The sequence below is a fragment of the Artemia sp. Qi Xiang Cuo genome, chromosome 9, assembly GCF_049724085.1.
Source record: "Artemia sp. Qi Xiang Cuo chromosome 9, ASM4972408v1, whole genome shotgun sequence".
NCBI classification, from domain to species: domain Eukaryota; kingdom Metazoa; phylum Arthropoda; class Branchiopoda; order Anostraca; family Artemiidae; genus Artemia; species Artemia sp. Qi Xiang Cuo.
Window position 1 is genome coordinate 12,268,340 of NC_142802.1, and position 18,285 is coordinate 12,286,624.

Here is an 18,285-nt window from a genome sequence, read left to right on the forward strand (position 1 = left end):
CCTGTATGTTGCACAGATGCGTGCAGTCCAGACAGAAAGTGGTCTGTCACAGCAGTTCCGATGTTTGCTATCCTCGATATTCTTTGCAATACTCACTGACTTTGGGATTCAAGCCTACCACTTTATACAAGGCACTCAACTAAGCCCTGAGCTTCGACTACAAGATTGCAAGTTCACCCACGATATAGCTCTCGCTGTCTCTAAGGATGACATTCAATATAATCTGAATGAACTAGTAGCAAAAGCTGCCCCTACTAGCCTATAGATAAATGTAGATGAAATCAAATAGTTATAAAGACCCTGAATGAAGGCATTCGATACGAGGGTACTCATACCGAAGAGTATGAGGCGTGGGAAGACCCAAGTAAATACGTAAATCTGATGGTTCTTTAAAGTACCGAAAATGAAATTTAACTGTTCGAATAGGTTAAATGGATAATTATACAACCACACATATCTTAAATATTCCATAAGCAGTTATACAGTTTTTGGTAGTAGCAGCACCAAATTTAAAAATAGTAAACGTGGGTAAAAATTCAACTAAAAACAAGTGGCCACAAACAGCTTATCTTTATTTTTATGATCTTTGGGGATCAATATATTGTTGATTTTTGAATTTATATGGACAAGAAGCGTTGTCAATTTCAACTAAGTAGTTTTGCCCATTTATATTCACGGTTCAACGTGGCAACACAGACAAAAACATGGCACCTCCCTAAAAACTTAATGGATTTGAAACAACCAAAGGAGAAATCTTCAGAAAATCGCCGTTTTCAGATGTGAATAGACCTAATATGGGCCAGTAGAAAAAATATTTCTTTTTTTTTATGTTATTGGTATTTTAAGTTTTGCCTATGCCCACAACAGGAATAGGGATATCAGATATAGAAACGAGAATATGCCAGAAATTAGAACAATAACTAGCTTGGTAAAGTTTTCGAAATATCTAATAACAAAAATCAGTAGCTTACCTTCAGACATGCAGCCAAGTAATGTCGCAATTTAAGAGCTGAAGCAACTTGAACTAGATATTTGAACAGTTTGATGGCTTTACCCCACAGTTGCAGCTGATCTGCAGCGGATGGTGCCTCTTCTTTCGTGCAATATTCTCTCAGGTAGGATATCAAAAAGGCAAAGTGGCATTTGTAATAGGTATGCAACGTATGTTTTGACAAAGTAGGAAGTTCTACTGCTGTATAATTCTTTTCCGAAGCATTTACAACTTCTTCCATTGACCCGAAAATAATCTCTTCCAGATAAACAAACGGCTCATCAATGACCTTGAAGTTGCAATCAAGGAGATACTCGAGTGCTTGATTATAAGCAGCACCGCGGTCTTTAAACCCGTCAACACCTTTCCATTCCTTTTTCAAATGCTGTGAATACACACTCTCTACAACCGTCTTATGGTTAGTTAAAGGCGCCAATTTACCAATGTTTGACAATATTGTACACTGATACTTGGCACATTGAATATATGGCAGGGTTGTCGTATAGTTTGAAAAGTATCTCAGAGCTAAATTGGCTAAATCAACAGTCCTCGATTTGATCTCCACTTTCGGGTCTAGTCTCTGGGCAGTAGCTACAAGGAATTCCTTAGCAAGAAGAAAATTGTCCTTGTTAATAAGGCCATTCCAGCTAATCAAAGTGGATAAAATTCCAAGACAATTCGTCAAACAATTGCCTATGATTGGCGAGTCATCATTCAAAACAGAGCTTTGATCCAAATCAGATTCCGTCACTAAGGACTGGAAATACTGATAACACTTTTCAATAGCGTCAAAAATCGATGGCATATTACGCTGTTGCAATGCTGCGGCACCCTTAAGATTTATTTTCACAATTGCTGCTGGTTCAAGTATTTCTACATTAACAAACCGTCCAGTTGGTTTTTTACGACCAAATTTCATTTTAGGTGACAGAACATGGTGTAACTTTGGCAAAATTTCATCTGTAAGCCAAAGTAGTTGCTTTGGACAAAGTTTTATCAAATCCTCTCTCAAAATCAAATTTTCATCTAATTCAAAGCCAGTTCGAAACAGTATAACCACATGCATGTCTAGCTCACGAACAAATTCTTTGTAATAACTAAATTCAATTTTAACTTCTTTTTCTTCAGTTGACTTTTTCTTCGTTTGAGGAGCAGTGTTGACATCAACTTTGGCCTTTTTAGAAGCAGGTTCAGTAGCTTTTTTTCTGGAACTGTTTGGGGAGGGCAAAACAAATTCGACGTCAATCCAATACTGGGCTAATGGAGGTACATATCTAGGAAATCGAGGCAGGAGCTTGGTGAGAACCCCTTCAATGTGGATAACATTTGACACCCTTTTTAAAACCATAGAACGGATTAGCTCACTTTTCAGCCTCGCAAAACCGTTTATTATTTCTCTGAAATAGTTAAGGCAATGAAAATATGACGTAATAATTATTTCCTTTTCTCTGGAAGAAGCAGAAGGAAAATTTTCAACAGCTTCTTCATTCGGTAAAAACACACCACAAGATAATAACTGATCAATTGATCTTAGAGATCTCTTGTTACTATCAAGAGCAGTTTCCACCGCCTGATATAGTCTAAGCATAGGGGATAATAAGAAAACCGTATTTTGTGGTTGGCCCACATCTTTACATACACAGGGCCCGATGTTTAAAGTAACATCGCAGTCTTCCAAAGCGAATAGTCTTGTCAGTGGAACGACATCGTGGAGTTCGTCAACTCCACTATCAGCTGTTACAATAAACCTATCTATGAAATCTTCAGCCATGTCTTCCTGTATTTTTTTCAGCAAATCCTTATGCAGAGACTTGTGTTGAACTATAAAAGCAAGCTCATCAAAGAAGAGTCCCTCATACTCAGTACACTTTTCAACAGATTTTCTAGTATCTGATAGCAATTCTATAGCCTTTTTGACATTTGTCTTTCTGCGCTCAGCTGCACTGGAGCTGTTACTACTTGAACTGCTATCTGAGTCATCATATTCGGTAAATGCCAAGCCTCTAACTGTCATTAGTGCTGTAATAATTCCAGTCTTTCTCAATTTTCGATTACAACTATTTAAATACTTTCTTATGATTATAAAAATATCATTACTCAGTTGACTGTTTTCACTGCCATGAATGAAAGCTAGCTGAGATAGAACATCCATTATCTTTCTCACTTTCAAAAGACTGTAGTTTTGAAAGCCACGAAACAGATTTGTGAAAAAAACAGCAAATTTCATGACTTTTCTATTATCTTTAAGAATCAATTCCATGAGCAGTTCTACTGGATAATCATCCGATAGATACTCAATAGCTCTGCAAGTAATTACCATAACCTCTTGCGTAATAAAGCTGTTGTCAATTGGAAATATTGATTTCAATATAATTGCACCAGCAGCAGCAACTTCACAGTCATTGGAGTGCAAAAATTGTTCACCAAGTTTTAAACATGTAGAAATCCTTTCGCTGGTGATTGCTGAAATATGGTTGACAAATGTAGCTTTAATCAACTTCAGAGGAATTGAACCACTTTTTATTTTACTTTTCAAAAGGCTTTCAACTTTTTTTCGAAGATCAACGAAGGAAAACATGTTAATAAGCGTGAGTATATCGAAGGAGGTGACACTTGCAACTTCAATCATGGAAGTAATGATCTGTAATAGAAAAAAAATTACGTTGTAGACATTTATATAATATTGCGTTTAGTGTTTGCTCTTTATCACGTCTAATGCAGCAACTGCTGCGACCACAAAGAACCTCATTAAATTTTCTTTTTTATGCGCCTTTAATTTAATCCAGGTTTCTGGTTTCTGGAAAAGAAACGACTGTGCAATATTTTCAAAATTCTCGGACTTGAGGCAAGTACTGAGGGATTTAATTTTTTCCGAAGGAGAGGCAAAGATTATAAGCCAAACAATTCGTGAATTATGCAGAAAATATGAGAAGCGTTGTAAATTTTGTGGGTTTCCATTGCCAGTTTGGCCCTAAAGGCTTCCTTTTTCTTTCCCCATGCGTAATTTCTGAGTTACAAAAAATGTACTCAAACAATATGGAAAAACAAAAAAATCATAATACCTTCGAAATTTGAGAGGGCAAATAGCTGCTCGGTGCCTAACACCTCCCCCCCCCTCCCAAAAAAAAACAACGATTTTTCAATTTTCTGGGAAATTTTGATTACAATTACAAAAATATATATTGTTCTTTATCATTATGTTTCTTATCATTTTGTCTGCTGTAAGAATTTTGTTTTCAAAATTCTGAAACAAAAATTCCAAAACAAATATAACAAACATGTTTGTTTTGTTTGTAAAAGTCGTTATGTCTTTGTTAAGTTATGTAAGCTAAAACAAATATAAAACAAGCAAAATTCTAATGAAAAACATTAAAAGACAAAGATCTTCAAGAGCCATTGATGGCACATAGAGCGTCAAATCGACACTTCAGTTGTTGGGTCTTATTTACAGGAATACACCGGTGTTTAGTTTTTGGGTCTATACGCCGGTGTATTGGTGTATAGAAATACACCGTGTATAGGAATACACCGGCAACCAGCCTTGCGGCATTTGGAATCGAGCCCCAATTCCCGCAATGCAAAGTAGGGGTCAATCGACTTTGCTGCCACAGATAAAAATATGTCAGAACCATCTATTTATACCATTTCATGAGTTGAACTAAAACTGGAAGCGAAGAGAGCAAGAAAAAAAAATAATAAGGAAACTCCAATAATCAAAAGTAGAAAGACTGTGCACAAAAAAGGAGAAAGAGCAATTGCAGCAAAATTACACAGCAACGGGCACGTCTTCATTGAAGAATTATGTTTAACGTTTAACGTCCATTATTGTTTCCTGATTTGCGTCAAAAATCTGTCTCAGATCAGCATTCTTTGTGAGAATTACTAAATAATCAAGCATAATCTTAAATAAAATATATCAAGAGAATCTTAAAGAGAGTATTTCAACTAGAGAACACTAAAAGTAATAGAGACTCAAGCAAGAGAGTTGGCAAGGAACAAAAACAAGTCATAGGAATTTTTATCTTATCGATAGCCGTCTAAATATTTTTAAATCACGACATTTGGTAAATATTTTTTAAATATAAATATTGTTCTACCGGTAAAATTAGTTTTTAAAGATAAAAATATGTAAGGGCCATCTAATTATAACCTATCACTAACTGAACTGAAACTGGAAGCAAAAAGAGTGAGAAAAAAAATAATAAACGAAACTCCAATCAGCGAATGTAGAAAGACTGTACACAAAACAACAGAGAAAGATCAATTGCAGCAAAATTACACAGCAACGGACACGTCTTCATTGAAGAATTATATTTAACGTTTAACGTTCGTTATCGTTTCGTGATTTTTTTTTTTATAATAAATTGCTTTTACTACTACTACTACTAAACAACCTCGAGTTCAGACCAGAATTCATATACCATTCTATAGAAACCTGAATGTTTCATACCGGAATCAGTAGAAATAGAATATAAAACAAAGAAAAAAGAATGAAAAAAGATACAAAACAAAAAAATAAAGGAGGAATAAAGATAGAAGGATATATTCAAATATAAAGGAAGCCAAAGTGAGTCAAAAGTTTTAAGCCACCCTTCTGCAAGTTTCACAAACACAAAAACATAATCAGTAACACAAACACATTAGAATCACAAACACACAATCCTGGTTTCTATAAATTCACCAAGAGTCTCTAGTATTGCAGCCTAAAAAAACACCTGATCTAGATCTGAGGTTATGTACCTTTCTATAGCGGCCTAAAATTTTATGCCCAGTCTTCAGTATAAATAAACCATACAGCAAAGAAAAAAGCAAGAATAAAGAAAAAAGGAAGAAAAAAAGGAAGAATAAAGAAATAACAGAAATACATAATTTCGGAGACCACACTGCCTTTCCATGACGATAAATAAAAGTTCAAATAGGGATAAAATCCTTTTAATAGACAGTGATGATTTTCTGAACCAGGACTGAGTCCTGATTGAATTTCCCTGTAGTAAGGATGCTAAGACTGTTTTAAAAAGTTTTTAGTTTTAATGGTCATATCTTAATGTGAGTTTCTTTCATATTTTCATTTGTTTTTCTGAGGACGGCCCTTGGAAATAGGGTTGAAATATTCATTTAGGGTAAAGGTTCCACTGTCTTAAGGGAAAAAAAATCCCTGTTCTTTCTATTTGTTGCTAGTATTTAAAAAGAATGATAATAATAATAATAAAATTAATACAAAAAAAGTATGATCAAATTTTATTTCCTGAGCCCAGTCCCATCCAAAAGAATTAAAATTCTTCTACGAATTAAAATTAAAATAAAATTCTACATGCATGAAGACGAAAGAAAACTTCGGTTCTTGCTTGAATGGGTTAATTTCAACAGGAATTTTTTCTTGGTGTTTATCAAAACTAAGCAAACCATGAAAAGGGAAAAACGGAAAAGGAAAAAGAAAACCAAGAAAAGGATATTGTTTTTTCCTGAAGTTTCATTTTTGTAGGGATGCAATCAATTCGTATAAAAACTACCAAATTAGAATAAAGAATATAATTAGAAGAATAAAGAAAAATAGGGACAAACACAATTGTGTTTTGAACAGCACTGGGATCTTATCAGGATTGAATCCAAACCAGGCCCGTAAAAATTAAGTATGTCATAACCACAAACCTGGAATCCGACTCCCTTTCAAGTATCTCATTAAAAAAAAAAAAATCTAGGGTAGGGCTGAAAAAAAATCTAGTAGGCCTGTATTTTGTTCACCCTCCCCCATTTGACAAGAGCAGGACCATTTCAAGCAATGTTGGTTCCGTGGAAAAATTCACCTTTACCACCTTCCTCCAATAAATTATATATAATCTAGAGAATGGCTAACTAAAAGTATTGACTGTGGTCCCCCAATTCAACGCTCGGGGTAGCAAAAGCCAATATGACAACAAGTCACACTAAAGCAAAACATAAGCTTGAAAAAGCGACAGGCTATCATTCATCCCGATTCATCTTACTAGCTCGAAAAAAAGAGGAAGTAACAAGAATAATAATAGAAAAGGAAACAGAGAGAAAAACAGAAAAACCTACAAAACAATAAAAAAATACAAATAAAATTAATGATTGGTTCGACAACGAATCATCGATTCACAGTTTAAATGAAAAAAAAAAATCCTGACAACACAGACCAAAATGACAAAGGGGAAAATAAGATTTTATAAAGAGTGGAAAAGCAAAAGAAAAGTTTTTAGAAGCTTTCTATTACTGCTTTTAAAAGCCAGTTTTTGAGCGTTTTGTTTTATGGCTCCAAAGTGTATCTAATAACAATAACAATGAGAATAATGATAACAACAACAATAATATTAATAACACTGATAATAATACTGATACAATAATAATAATGATAATAAAAATAATAATAACAACATTAATATTACCACTAATAATAACAACAATTATAATACCAATAAAAGTAGTAAATAATAACAATGATAATGATAATAACAACAATAATCATACCACTAATAATAATAATGATATTAATACAACATCGCCATCTAATTAACTGTCTCAAAGTAGATGTCCACTGTTGATCCATTTACGGGTAAACTATGATATCCACAGCTTTATTTTCTAGGTCTTTATATTAATGTAAAGACGGGATATAACTCGATTCGCAAAAAAAAACTCGTAAATATAGTAAACCCAAATAAGACAGGGGAAACCAGATTAGACCAATCGATAGAGGTCGCTGGAAGTAAGTAGGTACACTGTAAATCTAGTTTTTAAAAAAAGCGCACTGCAGCACGTTTAGAATTACCGCAGTCGAGATTATCAAAGCTCAGATTTGTCACTCATGAAGCAAAAATATTACCTCTATTAAGGATATCAACTGACCTTGAGCCAACTTTTAGTGAGAGAGAAATTCAGCTTAAAGCACAAATCCAACGTATCCAATATGATCACTTCAAGGCTTTGCTTCGAATTGAATTGACTACCTGCCGGTCTTTGCGTCCTTTGCGGTTCAGATAAAGTCGATGGGACAAGTGACTCGTTCAAATTCATCTTTTCCGAAAATTTATCATTCAATACATCCCTTGTTTTACCAATAACCTAAAAGAGCAACTACAAATAAATCCAACAAATTCAAAATCGAAAACCCAATCCAATAATTACACTGCCAATCCTGCTCCGATACTACTAGCTTAAGCATATAAGCGGGAAACCGTGACGTCCATGCTCTCTCCCTTAGAATCTCGACACTTGTATTGTTCGTGTAATTTATTGTTGCATTCCCTACAAAGTCAATTTGATGAAAGAGCAAAAGGTGCGACATCAAAGTTATGTTTTTAACTTTGATGTTTAACTTGGCTAAAATCTAGCCAAGAATTGGCTAGATTTTGCACCAAGCGTGGACTAAGCCCGTTTCAAACTTAGCTACTTTTCACATCAAATTAAGACCCAGCTCGTTTTTGCACCAAGCCAGAACTTAAATTGTTGTTGCTCAAAGGTCGTTGCTGTCCTGATTCGATCAGGGAGGTCGTTGAACAACCTCCCATACGCTTAAATCAACTGAAAACTCTGGGTTGTAGGTGCTAACACAAACGAAAAAAAAACATAAAACACAAGGACTTTCACATAGTTTTGGGAGACAGGGAGTAACCCGACAACCCTGAAACGTAGCAGAAAAATTATTTACAAACGGCTTCTAGCCTGATCAGGCTAGATTTGACGCAAGGGAGTGGCTAGTGGATTAAGAATTTCGCCAAAGTTTGCCAATTCAAGTTAAGAAAGAGTACAAACTTAGCCCATTTCTAAGATAAATTTTCACCAAATGAAAAGTGATTTCCAAAGACACTAGTATTTTGTAGACAGAAACCTCCTTGAGCACTATTTTAGGCAAACTCGATGGACTTTCTCTTTGTGGGCAGAATGAATTGCATATTTATTGAAAACGAAATGGTTTTCATATTTATTGACAGCTGGTGTAGAGGCACATAGAAAAATACTCATAAAACCGATCATCTACATTTTGCCAAGAGGATATCTCAATCACCTGCGGTTACTCGATATAACTTTACTCACTTTTAGAGTCTAGAAATATTTTTCTAGACTCTAAAAGAGTCTAGAATTTGGTTGTTTTTCCATCCCTTTGTAAATACTCGAAACTAAAACCTACTAAAATGTCCACCAGTCCACTCCTCGAGGAGGCATCTTATGCCTACCTCCTTAATACCACTTTTTAATATCTAACATGGGTATATAAAACACTCACCTCCTTGAAATCAGTCTCCGTAACATCCTGAAGTATAAATTGTATTGCATTTGGCAATGTTTCAAGTTCTAGGGAACCAAGTCTCTTCAGTATATCTTTATATACAGTCTTCATTTCATCTCCTTTTATATACAACTCCGCAAGAGTTCCAAGAATGGGGCCAGTTAAATGGTCATTTTCAAACAATAACCCACTAGAAAATAAAGAGAGTAGTATTAGCATGAAGGTTCATTCTCTCTTTGCCTGCCTTCCCTTTGCTTCCTAGGGCATTGGGCCTTCGCAAATGAAACTCGCTTTCCGTGGGCCAGACCTCAGGCCTTACATGATTATTGCGTTCTCATGTTAATTTGCATTAAAATATGGACTCTTATCCTAAGCACTCGCAAATTCATATTCACATCTACTGGATTTTCCTAGACTCTAACGTTTTTTTTTTTATTCAACGAAATTTCACTATTGTATTCTTTAATTAAAACACTCGAAAATAATCATATAATTTTTATTTTTTAAGTAAGCTACACGGATAAAAATAGCTATATAACATTATTTTATACAAATATCATCTTCATCATGACATTTCATATTTCCAGTTTATACACAGAGCTGACTATCATCCAGCTTTCCTTAATTATCATTATCAACAGTAGCAATCTGTCTCATTTTTCTTCTTTTTTTTTTACTGATTTGCAATCTGCAATACCCCTTCTTCAAAAAATTAATAGATTTGATGATGACATCAACCGAAAAATAATCAAAAGACAGCTGCTAAAACTACATCTCCAGGGCAATTTTCTGTATTTGTAACACATACCTGGCCATAAAAATATTAAATATTGTGAGATAGCAGATATGTTGGCATTCAAGGCTTGAGCCTCAACACAAAGGAATAAAAACAGACTAAGAATATAATCTTCCTCTTCAAGAGTTCAGGCACTAATATATTTCAGACTGAAATCAGGAGCCCTTCAGCTAAAGAGAGACCTACTTAATTAAGGGATTTTCCCTTCTCCCCTAAATCACAATTGCTTCTGTGCTGATGAAGTCATTCGACATATCTTCCTTGATTTTCATTCTTGATGACAAACTAGAATCCTCAAAGCCCTTGGCTCCAAGCCAAAAATTCATGAACTGTTAACTGTAATTTTGGACTCTAGCCTTCCTTGTCTATATGATGAAATACTTTTTACAGTGGTGATTGAGATACTAAAACAAACTAATCTACTAGATTTTTTCTTGTTGTTTTTAATATGTGCTGTCAGTCCTGACCGAATTGACTGACCTATAATCAAGAAGAAGCTTCAACCAGATCACAAAAGAGGTGAGAGAACTCGCTTTTGGTCGTAATGAACCTGCTACCTTAGGGCCCATTTTCACGAGGATGAAAGCTGAACGAGTCATATGTCCACGTGAACCTGTGTTTTAGCATTAGATTCTTTGAAGAAATATATTTTACCTCATGTTCATCTGTCGATGGAATGGACGAAGCCCTCTCGTTTTACTCTGCTTGGAGACAAGAGTAGAGCACAGTTTCTATCAAAATTTGTATAAAACTGATAAAATCATAAAAAATGTGTAAAATCATTTGGGAATTTTCGGGATATGAAAATAGTAGTTTTCTTCCGTAAACAGGGTAGCTAATAAAGCATTTACAGGTTTAATTTGTATCAAAAACAGGCCAGGATTTACGCACAGGCCCAATAGGCCCGGGCCAAGGGGCGGAAAAAAAACACTGAGCGATCTTCTTTTCTTAACAAAAACTGGACTGATGTGATTAATAGTCAAAGTGCCAAGTACACTTTCATGCTGCGCTGCTTATTTACAGAAAATTGATTTTAAAGCAACACAGGAATTCCGTATCCGCTTATCACTATCAGGTATCTCCCAAGAGTGGCAGCTGAGAGCTCGGTATTACCTCTCTCTTGTAATTCTTTTGGCGCATCATTCATTAGTTGCCTTCTGTTCAGGGCTTTCACTATCCCCGAATTTTCGGGGATTTCTTCGTAAATCTCTGTGTCTCCCCGAAAAAATTGCTTGAGCCTAGGATCACCAAAGATATAAATTCTGCCCTGATAAAAAGCACAGGTCATCATTTTCTATTCTATTTTTCACTTGGTTACACATAGGGGTATACAAAACCAATGAAACACAGTCATATCCAAATACAATATTTTGAAAACAAGGTAATGAAAACTGTTAATAGCAAGGATGAACTCAGACTTCAGAAAAACAGACTTCAGACTTCAGAAACACTGCTTCAGAAAAACTTTGTCCCGAAATCCATTCTTTAAGACCTATAAATTGCGATCAAGAAAGACAGTTTTAAAATTAATTGCAGGCTAATATAATAATTATATTGCAAAAGCGTTTCGATGCTTGATATCCGGTCGTTCAAGGTAACATTTACTTAGTTCTTACAATTGTACGTTCTTAAGTTCATAAAGAACTTAAGTTTCTTAAGGTAAGAAGTTAAAGGTTAAAGTTAAAGCTTAAGGTTCTTAATGTGCGCTAGGTGAGCAGGAGTTTCGTGAAAATGTTGCTCTTCAAAAAAAGATCTAACGAAAAAAAGTTGCTCTTCAAAAAAAGATCTGACGAAAAAAAGTTGCTCTTCAAAAAAAGATCTAACGAAAAAAAGTTGCTCTTCAAAAAAAGATCTAACGAAAAAAAGTTGCTCTTCAAAAAAAGATCTAACGAAAAAAAGTTGCTCTTCAAAAAAAGATCTAACGAAAAAAAGACCAAATTGCGATCAAAAAAGACAGTTTCGAAATGAATTCCAGGCTAATATAAGATTTAACTTGTTAAAATACTTCAATCACTCAAGATTACACTTACCAAGTTCTAGATACTTAAATTCCTAAAGAACTTGAGTTCTATTTACTTACCTAAGAAAAGCTGCCATTTCACTCTGTTCTGTCTGTATACATAACGAAGGTATATAGGCAATAACTTCTGCTTGAAAATCACTGGGTACAACTGATATTAGCTGCCTAAGACGAGAACTCATCGCTTTAGGGTCCATAGTCCGGGGTAGATAGCGCATGTTACTCACAAGCATCATTGTTATCTTTCTCGGCTTCCCAATAAACCTGAAATGGCAATAAATTCAGCCAACCGCTGCTTAAATAATAGAAATATTTCTAAAACAAATGTCTAAAAGAATTTTATTTTCTGGGATTTTTTCTGCTTTAAACCCTTATTTTAAGGGATTTTTTGCAGTATTGAAAAAGTTGACTGTAAGAATTTTTCCGAAATAGTGTGTATTGTAAGTAAATCATTAGACACCATGTTACATATGAGGTTTTCAAAACGATTTAAAGTCTAACTGCCTTTTGATATTGAACAAATAAAAAAAAAAAACTTTTTGGTGATTTGCAAAAAAAAAACATAGTGATCATGACACTATTAGTTCGCGATTTTTTTATTCTCATTATTTTCTAGGGAATATCTTCCAGTATGTACACGGTTAAGAGCAGAAAGACTTCCAAAATAGTCAACACTTTAAGTTAACGTCATCGACATAACCTTAGGACAGTATGTAAAAAATGATTTTTTTTTTTGCGCGCGCGCGTGCGCTAAACATTATTTTCACGATCTTTAAACAGCGGTCTAAAAACGAGGTCTCATCAAAGATTTAAAGATTAACTCTCTTATGGCACAGAATGAATAAAGAAACAAATTATTTAGCGATTTGCAAAGAAATGGGATGACGAGAATATTAGTTTGTGACTTTTCTGTTATAGTCCTTATGTTTTAGAGAATGTCCTTGTTTTATGAACTAATTTAAGAGTAGATTAGATTGTTTTCTGAAATAGCATACAATTTTTAAACATATATTCTTTTTCTTGGTTTGCAAAAAAATGTGATTTTCTCATAATTCTTATTCTTTAGGGAATATCCTTCTGTGTATATTAAGTTAAAAGCAGAGCGTGTTAGAAATGAGGCTCCTATAACAGTTTAAAGTCTAACTCCCTAATAAGACTGAATGAACGCAAGAACAAAATATTTCGTGAATTATTTCTTCAAACTTTTATTATTTTTTTTTATTCTTTTATGACATTTCACCGTGGCTACATATTTGCAGCCACAAATTTTATAAGAAAGCAAAAATCTATGATCCTCAAATTTCCAATTCAGTTTCAGACATTTCCCAGCGAAAAATCTTTGGCTGAAGGTATTTTTCTACCCAATTCAAACACTTTCGGAGCTCCAAAGCACTTTCGACTTCACATTCAGTCTCCAAGCAGCTAATTACAGAGGCTACCTATTTCACGCTATCAATCACAAGATAATCAATCAAAAGTGTTTCTGTTGAGGGAAGTCTCTATTAGTCTATGTATCAGTGTACGATTTTTCTAGCTACCAATTTTTATTTACAACCCTACAGTTTACCACGTGTTGGGTAGTAGAAGCCCAACAAGAGGAAACCTGAAAGTAAGAGTTTTTAGACATGTATGACATATGGATTACAGTAGTTTCATTTTATTTGTATTTCTAAAAGTAAGAAAAGGGAGAATAGCGCGTCATGGGAGAAAAAGAAATTTCTCAGTTATTTCCTAACCTAATAAGATACAAAAATAGAATGAACTAATCGACAGAGCATACTGAGTTTAAAAATGCAGGGTAAGAATCCCAGTTATAAAACAAAAAGTCATATATCTTCTTTTAATTTAACACACTTCAACACGGAAACTCCTATGAATGTTACTACGTTCACATTACTTTCTAGGACACTAAAATTACATTCATATATTTTTAAAAGAAACATTTCAAAATTATCTATATTCTTACAGTTCCTACGTAGAAAAGATTGGAAAATAAATTGGTTTCCGAGGACACAAAATTAAATTTAGTACACGGAAGACATAAATCAGATATTTGAGAATGTCGGCCTGGACTTCACTTCAACAATATTTGATTCAAAACTAAATTAAAGTTTATAAACACTACCTGATATTTTCTCCCAATCGCCAGAACCATCTCTGTTAATCTATGAACAAAGAAAACACAAGTTCGTAGTTTGAAACTTTATTTGTACTGAAGAAAGTCAGGTTGACCTTCAAACATTATAGTTGCAATCGAAAAAAATATATCCTTGATATCGTTCCCTTACTGTGATTTCTGGATTTTGCCGCCTCCTCCTAGATCAGGTTTCTGTGTAGGCTAACTGCGTACATCAGGTTTCTGTGTACATTATAGGCAGCAATTTCCAAATAAATTTGGAAACAAAATCCTTAGCTATCTTTCCCCTTCATACACAGGATACGGGTTCACACAGTAAAAGCAGCCCCTATATATGACCTTGCTTGACTAACCTGATCTGGCTAATTTGACAACGTTACACAGCGTGGCGGAGACGTTGCATTTCTATTTTATAAATGCACAACAACAGCGTTAGCAGTTTTTATTCTGACATTTGAACTTCACCTGTCGGACCTTCCATTAATGTCGGACATTTCTTAGCAGAACAGAACCATAAATTTTTTAGAAATGAATATCACATAGAAAACGAAAGCACCATTAAAAAGTAAAGGTAGCTCCCTAATTGCTCAAGTTTATAAAACCCACCATCAGCAAAATTTGATGGTGAACTCTGTAGTTTATGGTGTTGTTTTCTGTTTTTTATGAAAATTTATGGTTAACTTTCAGTTGGAGAACTACATTCCACTCAAATCCAAAGAAACTGTAAATCATCTTACGTAAAGCATTCAGCAGGGCCCAACATCCTCGAACATTGTCCCTATAAGCTTTTAGGTATACCCTAAGAGCATCCCTGTAGCAACTTCTATGTGATTTATATACCACACAAGGATGGTTGGCCACTTGATTTAAAAGAGGTGTAAACCCTATTACTATTATATTTTTCTTATAACTTCCATTATATTTGTTTATATGTAATGTTTTGTAGCGTTAGAGTTGACGTTAACGTTTTAGCGTTACGCCTTGTAACGCTTCACAACTGTTATACATTTTGTAGCATTTTGCAACTATTATATTTTATTTACAACAAATATTATATAACATTTTCATTTAATATATTTATAACGCCGTTATGTTTTCTTTTATTGGGGGGGGGGATATACTTTGAAATAGTAATGGTTTATAACTATAGAACTTTAACATTCTTGACTGTTGTATATTTTGCAGCTCTATAGGCCCTAACTCCTATATTTTTAAATGAATGAAAAATCTTACTAATAAAATCAATAGCATAAATTTTTAATCAACAAGAAAAGCCGCCATAAGTATGGCTTTACAGATGTGGAAAAATGTTTGTCTTCCTTATGACAATACAGCTGACATCTGAACCATGATGTAGGCCAATGCATGTTATCAAAAAATACTGCCTAATGCTCCATTTATATCCAAAAAATAGAAAAAGAGAGAAAAAGTATAAGACCAATTTTCAGCCTAGTTTACCTATCTGCTTCTGTTAACTTTACAATCTTCTCAAACAGAAATTGTATCATCATTGGTTGTAATTCCATGACTAGAAGAAGCATTCGGATCAATGAGTCAGCAACAATAGCTCTGGAATTCATGAGCGCATCAGGATGAACCTAAAAAATATTGAAAACATGTACAAAGAGTATATTATAATGCAATGCTAACCGTAAAAACATTTCTTTTTCATATTAAAAACATTATAATGTTGGTTGACTATTTGCATGAATAAAAAGTTCGTAACTTCTAACCCTAGTGGACCTAACATAAGAAAGGTTTAAAATTGCTAACGAAATAACATTTCCATTAGATGACTAGGTGAAAATTCTTATTACCACAAAGATACTCCTCATCTGTGCATACAGGGGTGTGGTGAGGGAATAAGAAGGAATCCTTCCCTAAAATTCATCTTAATGATTCCCTTTCACCCTCTTCCTCGAAAAATTGAAAGATGGTGGACTTCAAATTAGTTTTTTTTTGTTTTAAATCGCCATGGACTATATGAACTCCCTCCCCTTATGGTTGAATCTATGTAACTCATTGTCAAGGTTCATGATTTTAAGTTTAGGCTTTTGGGCCAAGCGCGGCAGTAGGCAATCAACTTATCGAATGAAAACATTTAAAACCTCTTTCTAAATTAGAAATTTTGTGCGTTATTTTTTCTTTTTACAGAGAAAACAAAAACAATAAAAAAATGACTGCATATGCAACATAACAAAGAAACTTTTTAAGCTACTTCAAGAAGGAATAAAATGAAAAAGAAGATTATACGCAGAAACAAAAAATAGAGTTCTCTTACCAAAAACTTCATTGACAGCATTTAATTGAGACGGTATATCAATAAGGATAAGATTATTCCATTGTAGAATAATCTTTTTCTAAAAAAGTAGAATAAACTTTTTTCTGTTACTAAGTTTTAGACAATAGAAAACAAAAGGTCAAAAAGACCATAAGGCTTTAATGTTTTATTGGGCCTTTTTCTAAAAACTCATCATTTTATTGTGTACAGCAATAAAAAAATGACAATCAAAAAATGACTGCATACGCAACACAACAAAGAAACTTTTTAAGCTACTTCAAGAAGGAATAAAATGAAAAACAGGATTATATGCAGAAAAAAAACATGAGAGCCTCTTGGGAGGGTGTAAAGAAGGAGGCTTTGAAAAGATTGGGATGTAAGGGGAACGTGCTGCGTTGGTCTCGGGCAGCTTGATGCTGCGTTGAACTGTTAGTAGTAGTATTAGTATAGTAGACAAAGTAAAAACTTACAGTACCTGAAGTATACCCAACATAGGCAGCTACAATACATTCCCAAAACCAATGGGCAACACGAGAAGAGAAAATAATAACTGGAGAACTGAGGTACAAACTGCAAAGACACTTTTGATCACACCCTCCTTAACTGGGCAAATTTTGCCCTATGCCACCTTTAGGTTTTTTGCCACACTAATAATCAGGATTGAATAGTTAGAAGAAAGTGAGCAACTAAACAAAACTCTAAGTCAATTCACTGCAGAAGAACAAGCAAGAGATGAATTTACTACATCTAAAGTGGATAGCTGTACCACTAATTAAAAAAAAGTCACATTTTGAAGGGTATATTGACAAAGCAACGTGACATAAGCATAAGAAATTACCCATTAGGCTTTCTCAGCTACGACCTAGTAGAAGAGTGACGTCAGCATATGCAATGAGTGACAAGCTAACCTAACAATAAAACTCTGAAACTGGCAGTCTTCAGACGTGAAGCTAATACGCATTTATATATAGCAGGTGACAAAACATCTCCTTAACGAACTCCTTTACACACAGGAATGGGGTTCAGAAACTCCCCTTTCCATCTTACCAAGCTTTAGCACCAGAACACCAATATGCTAAAACTGCCTGAAGCGAATCATCAGCTCCAGACATGTCAAGGCATTGTAGGACATTAGAGTGAACAACGTTATCAAATGATCTAGAGACATCCACTTTTGGGCAATAAAAGTCATATTTAGCACTGATTGCATCTTTCATAAGATGCATAAGAATACTGGGTTTGAGAGCAGCTAAAACCAAACTTTACCACCAAAACGCTAATACGACAAAACTGTCTCAAGTAAATTATCAACTCCAGATGAAGCAAAGTATTGTAGGGCATTAGAGTCAACAACGCTATTAAATGCTTTAGAGATATCCACTGTTGGGCAGTAAAATTGATCTGCAAGATTGATTGCATCTAGCATAATGCGCATGAGAATATGGCAGGTCTGAGAGCAGTTAAAATCACTAATGAAACCAACTTGCCAGTGTGAAATCACACTTGAAGTTAGTTTTTAGTATAAGTATATATAACTAATTGCTGTAAAATACTTTTAAAAAAGGCTGGGAAAAAGGTATATGGCATTTAGAAGAAAAACAAAAGTTATTGGCAGATAGCTGCTGTTATGTTCAGGACCATTTCCTTGCCTGGTATAGAGCTAATATGACAAATTGACCAATTAAAATATGACTAATAACTAGCATGACTAATCAAAACACCATTGGGTAAAATAGATGAGGCTGGACATGCTAGCAACAACCACTATATCTGATTAATTAGAGCAGGGCAAACAACCAAGTAATGATTAAAACA

General features: G+C 34.4%; 1 protein-coding gene across 1 annotated transcript in view; it reads right to left on the reverse strand.

Annotated features, from left to right (window-relative positions):
- Positions 1-18,285, reverse strand: part of Fancd2 (Fanconi anemia complementation group D2) — a 46,070-nt gene that overhangs the window by 16,430 nt on the left and 11,355 nt on the right. Inside the window, exons 3-7 of the mRNA XM_089093882.1 lie at positions 15,648-15,787; positions 12,113-12,316; positions 9,234-9,426; positions 7,856-8,071; positions 972-3,632 (exon numbers count right to left, since the gene is read on the reverse strand). Coding sequence (XP_088950008.1) covers positions 972-3,632; positions 7,856-8,071; positions 9,234-9,426; positions 12,113-12,316; positions 15,648-15,787 — 3,414 coding nt within the window. The remainder of the gene's footprint in view (positions 1-971; positions 3,633-7,855; positions 8,072-9,233; positions 9,427-12,112; positions 12,317-15,647; positions 15,788-18,285) is intronic.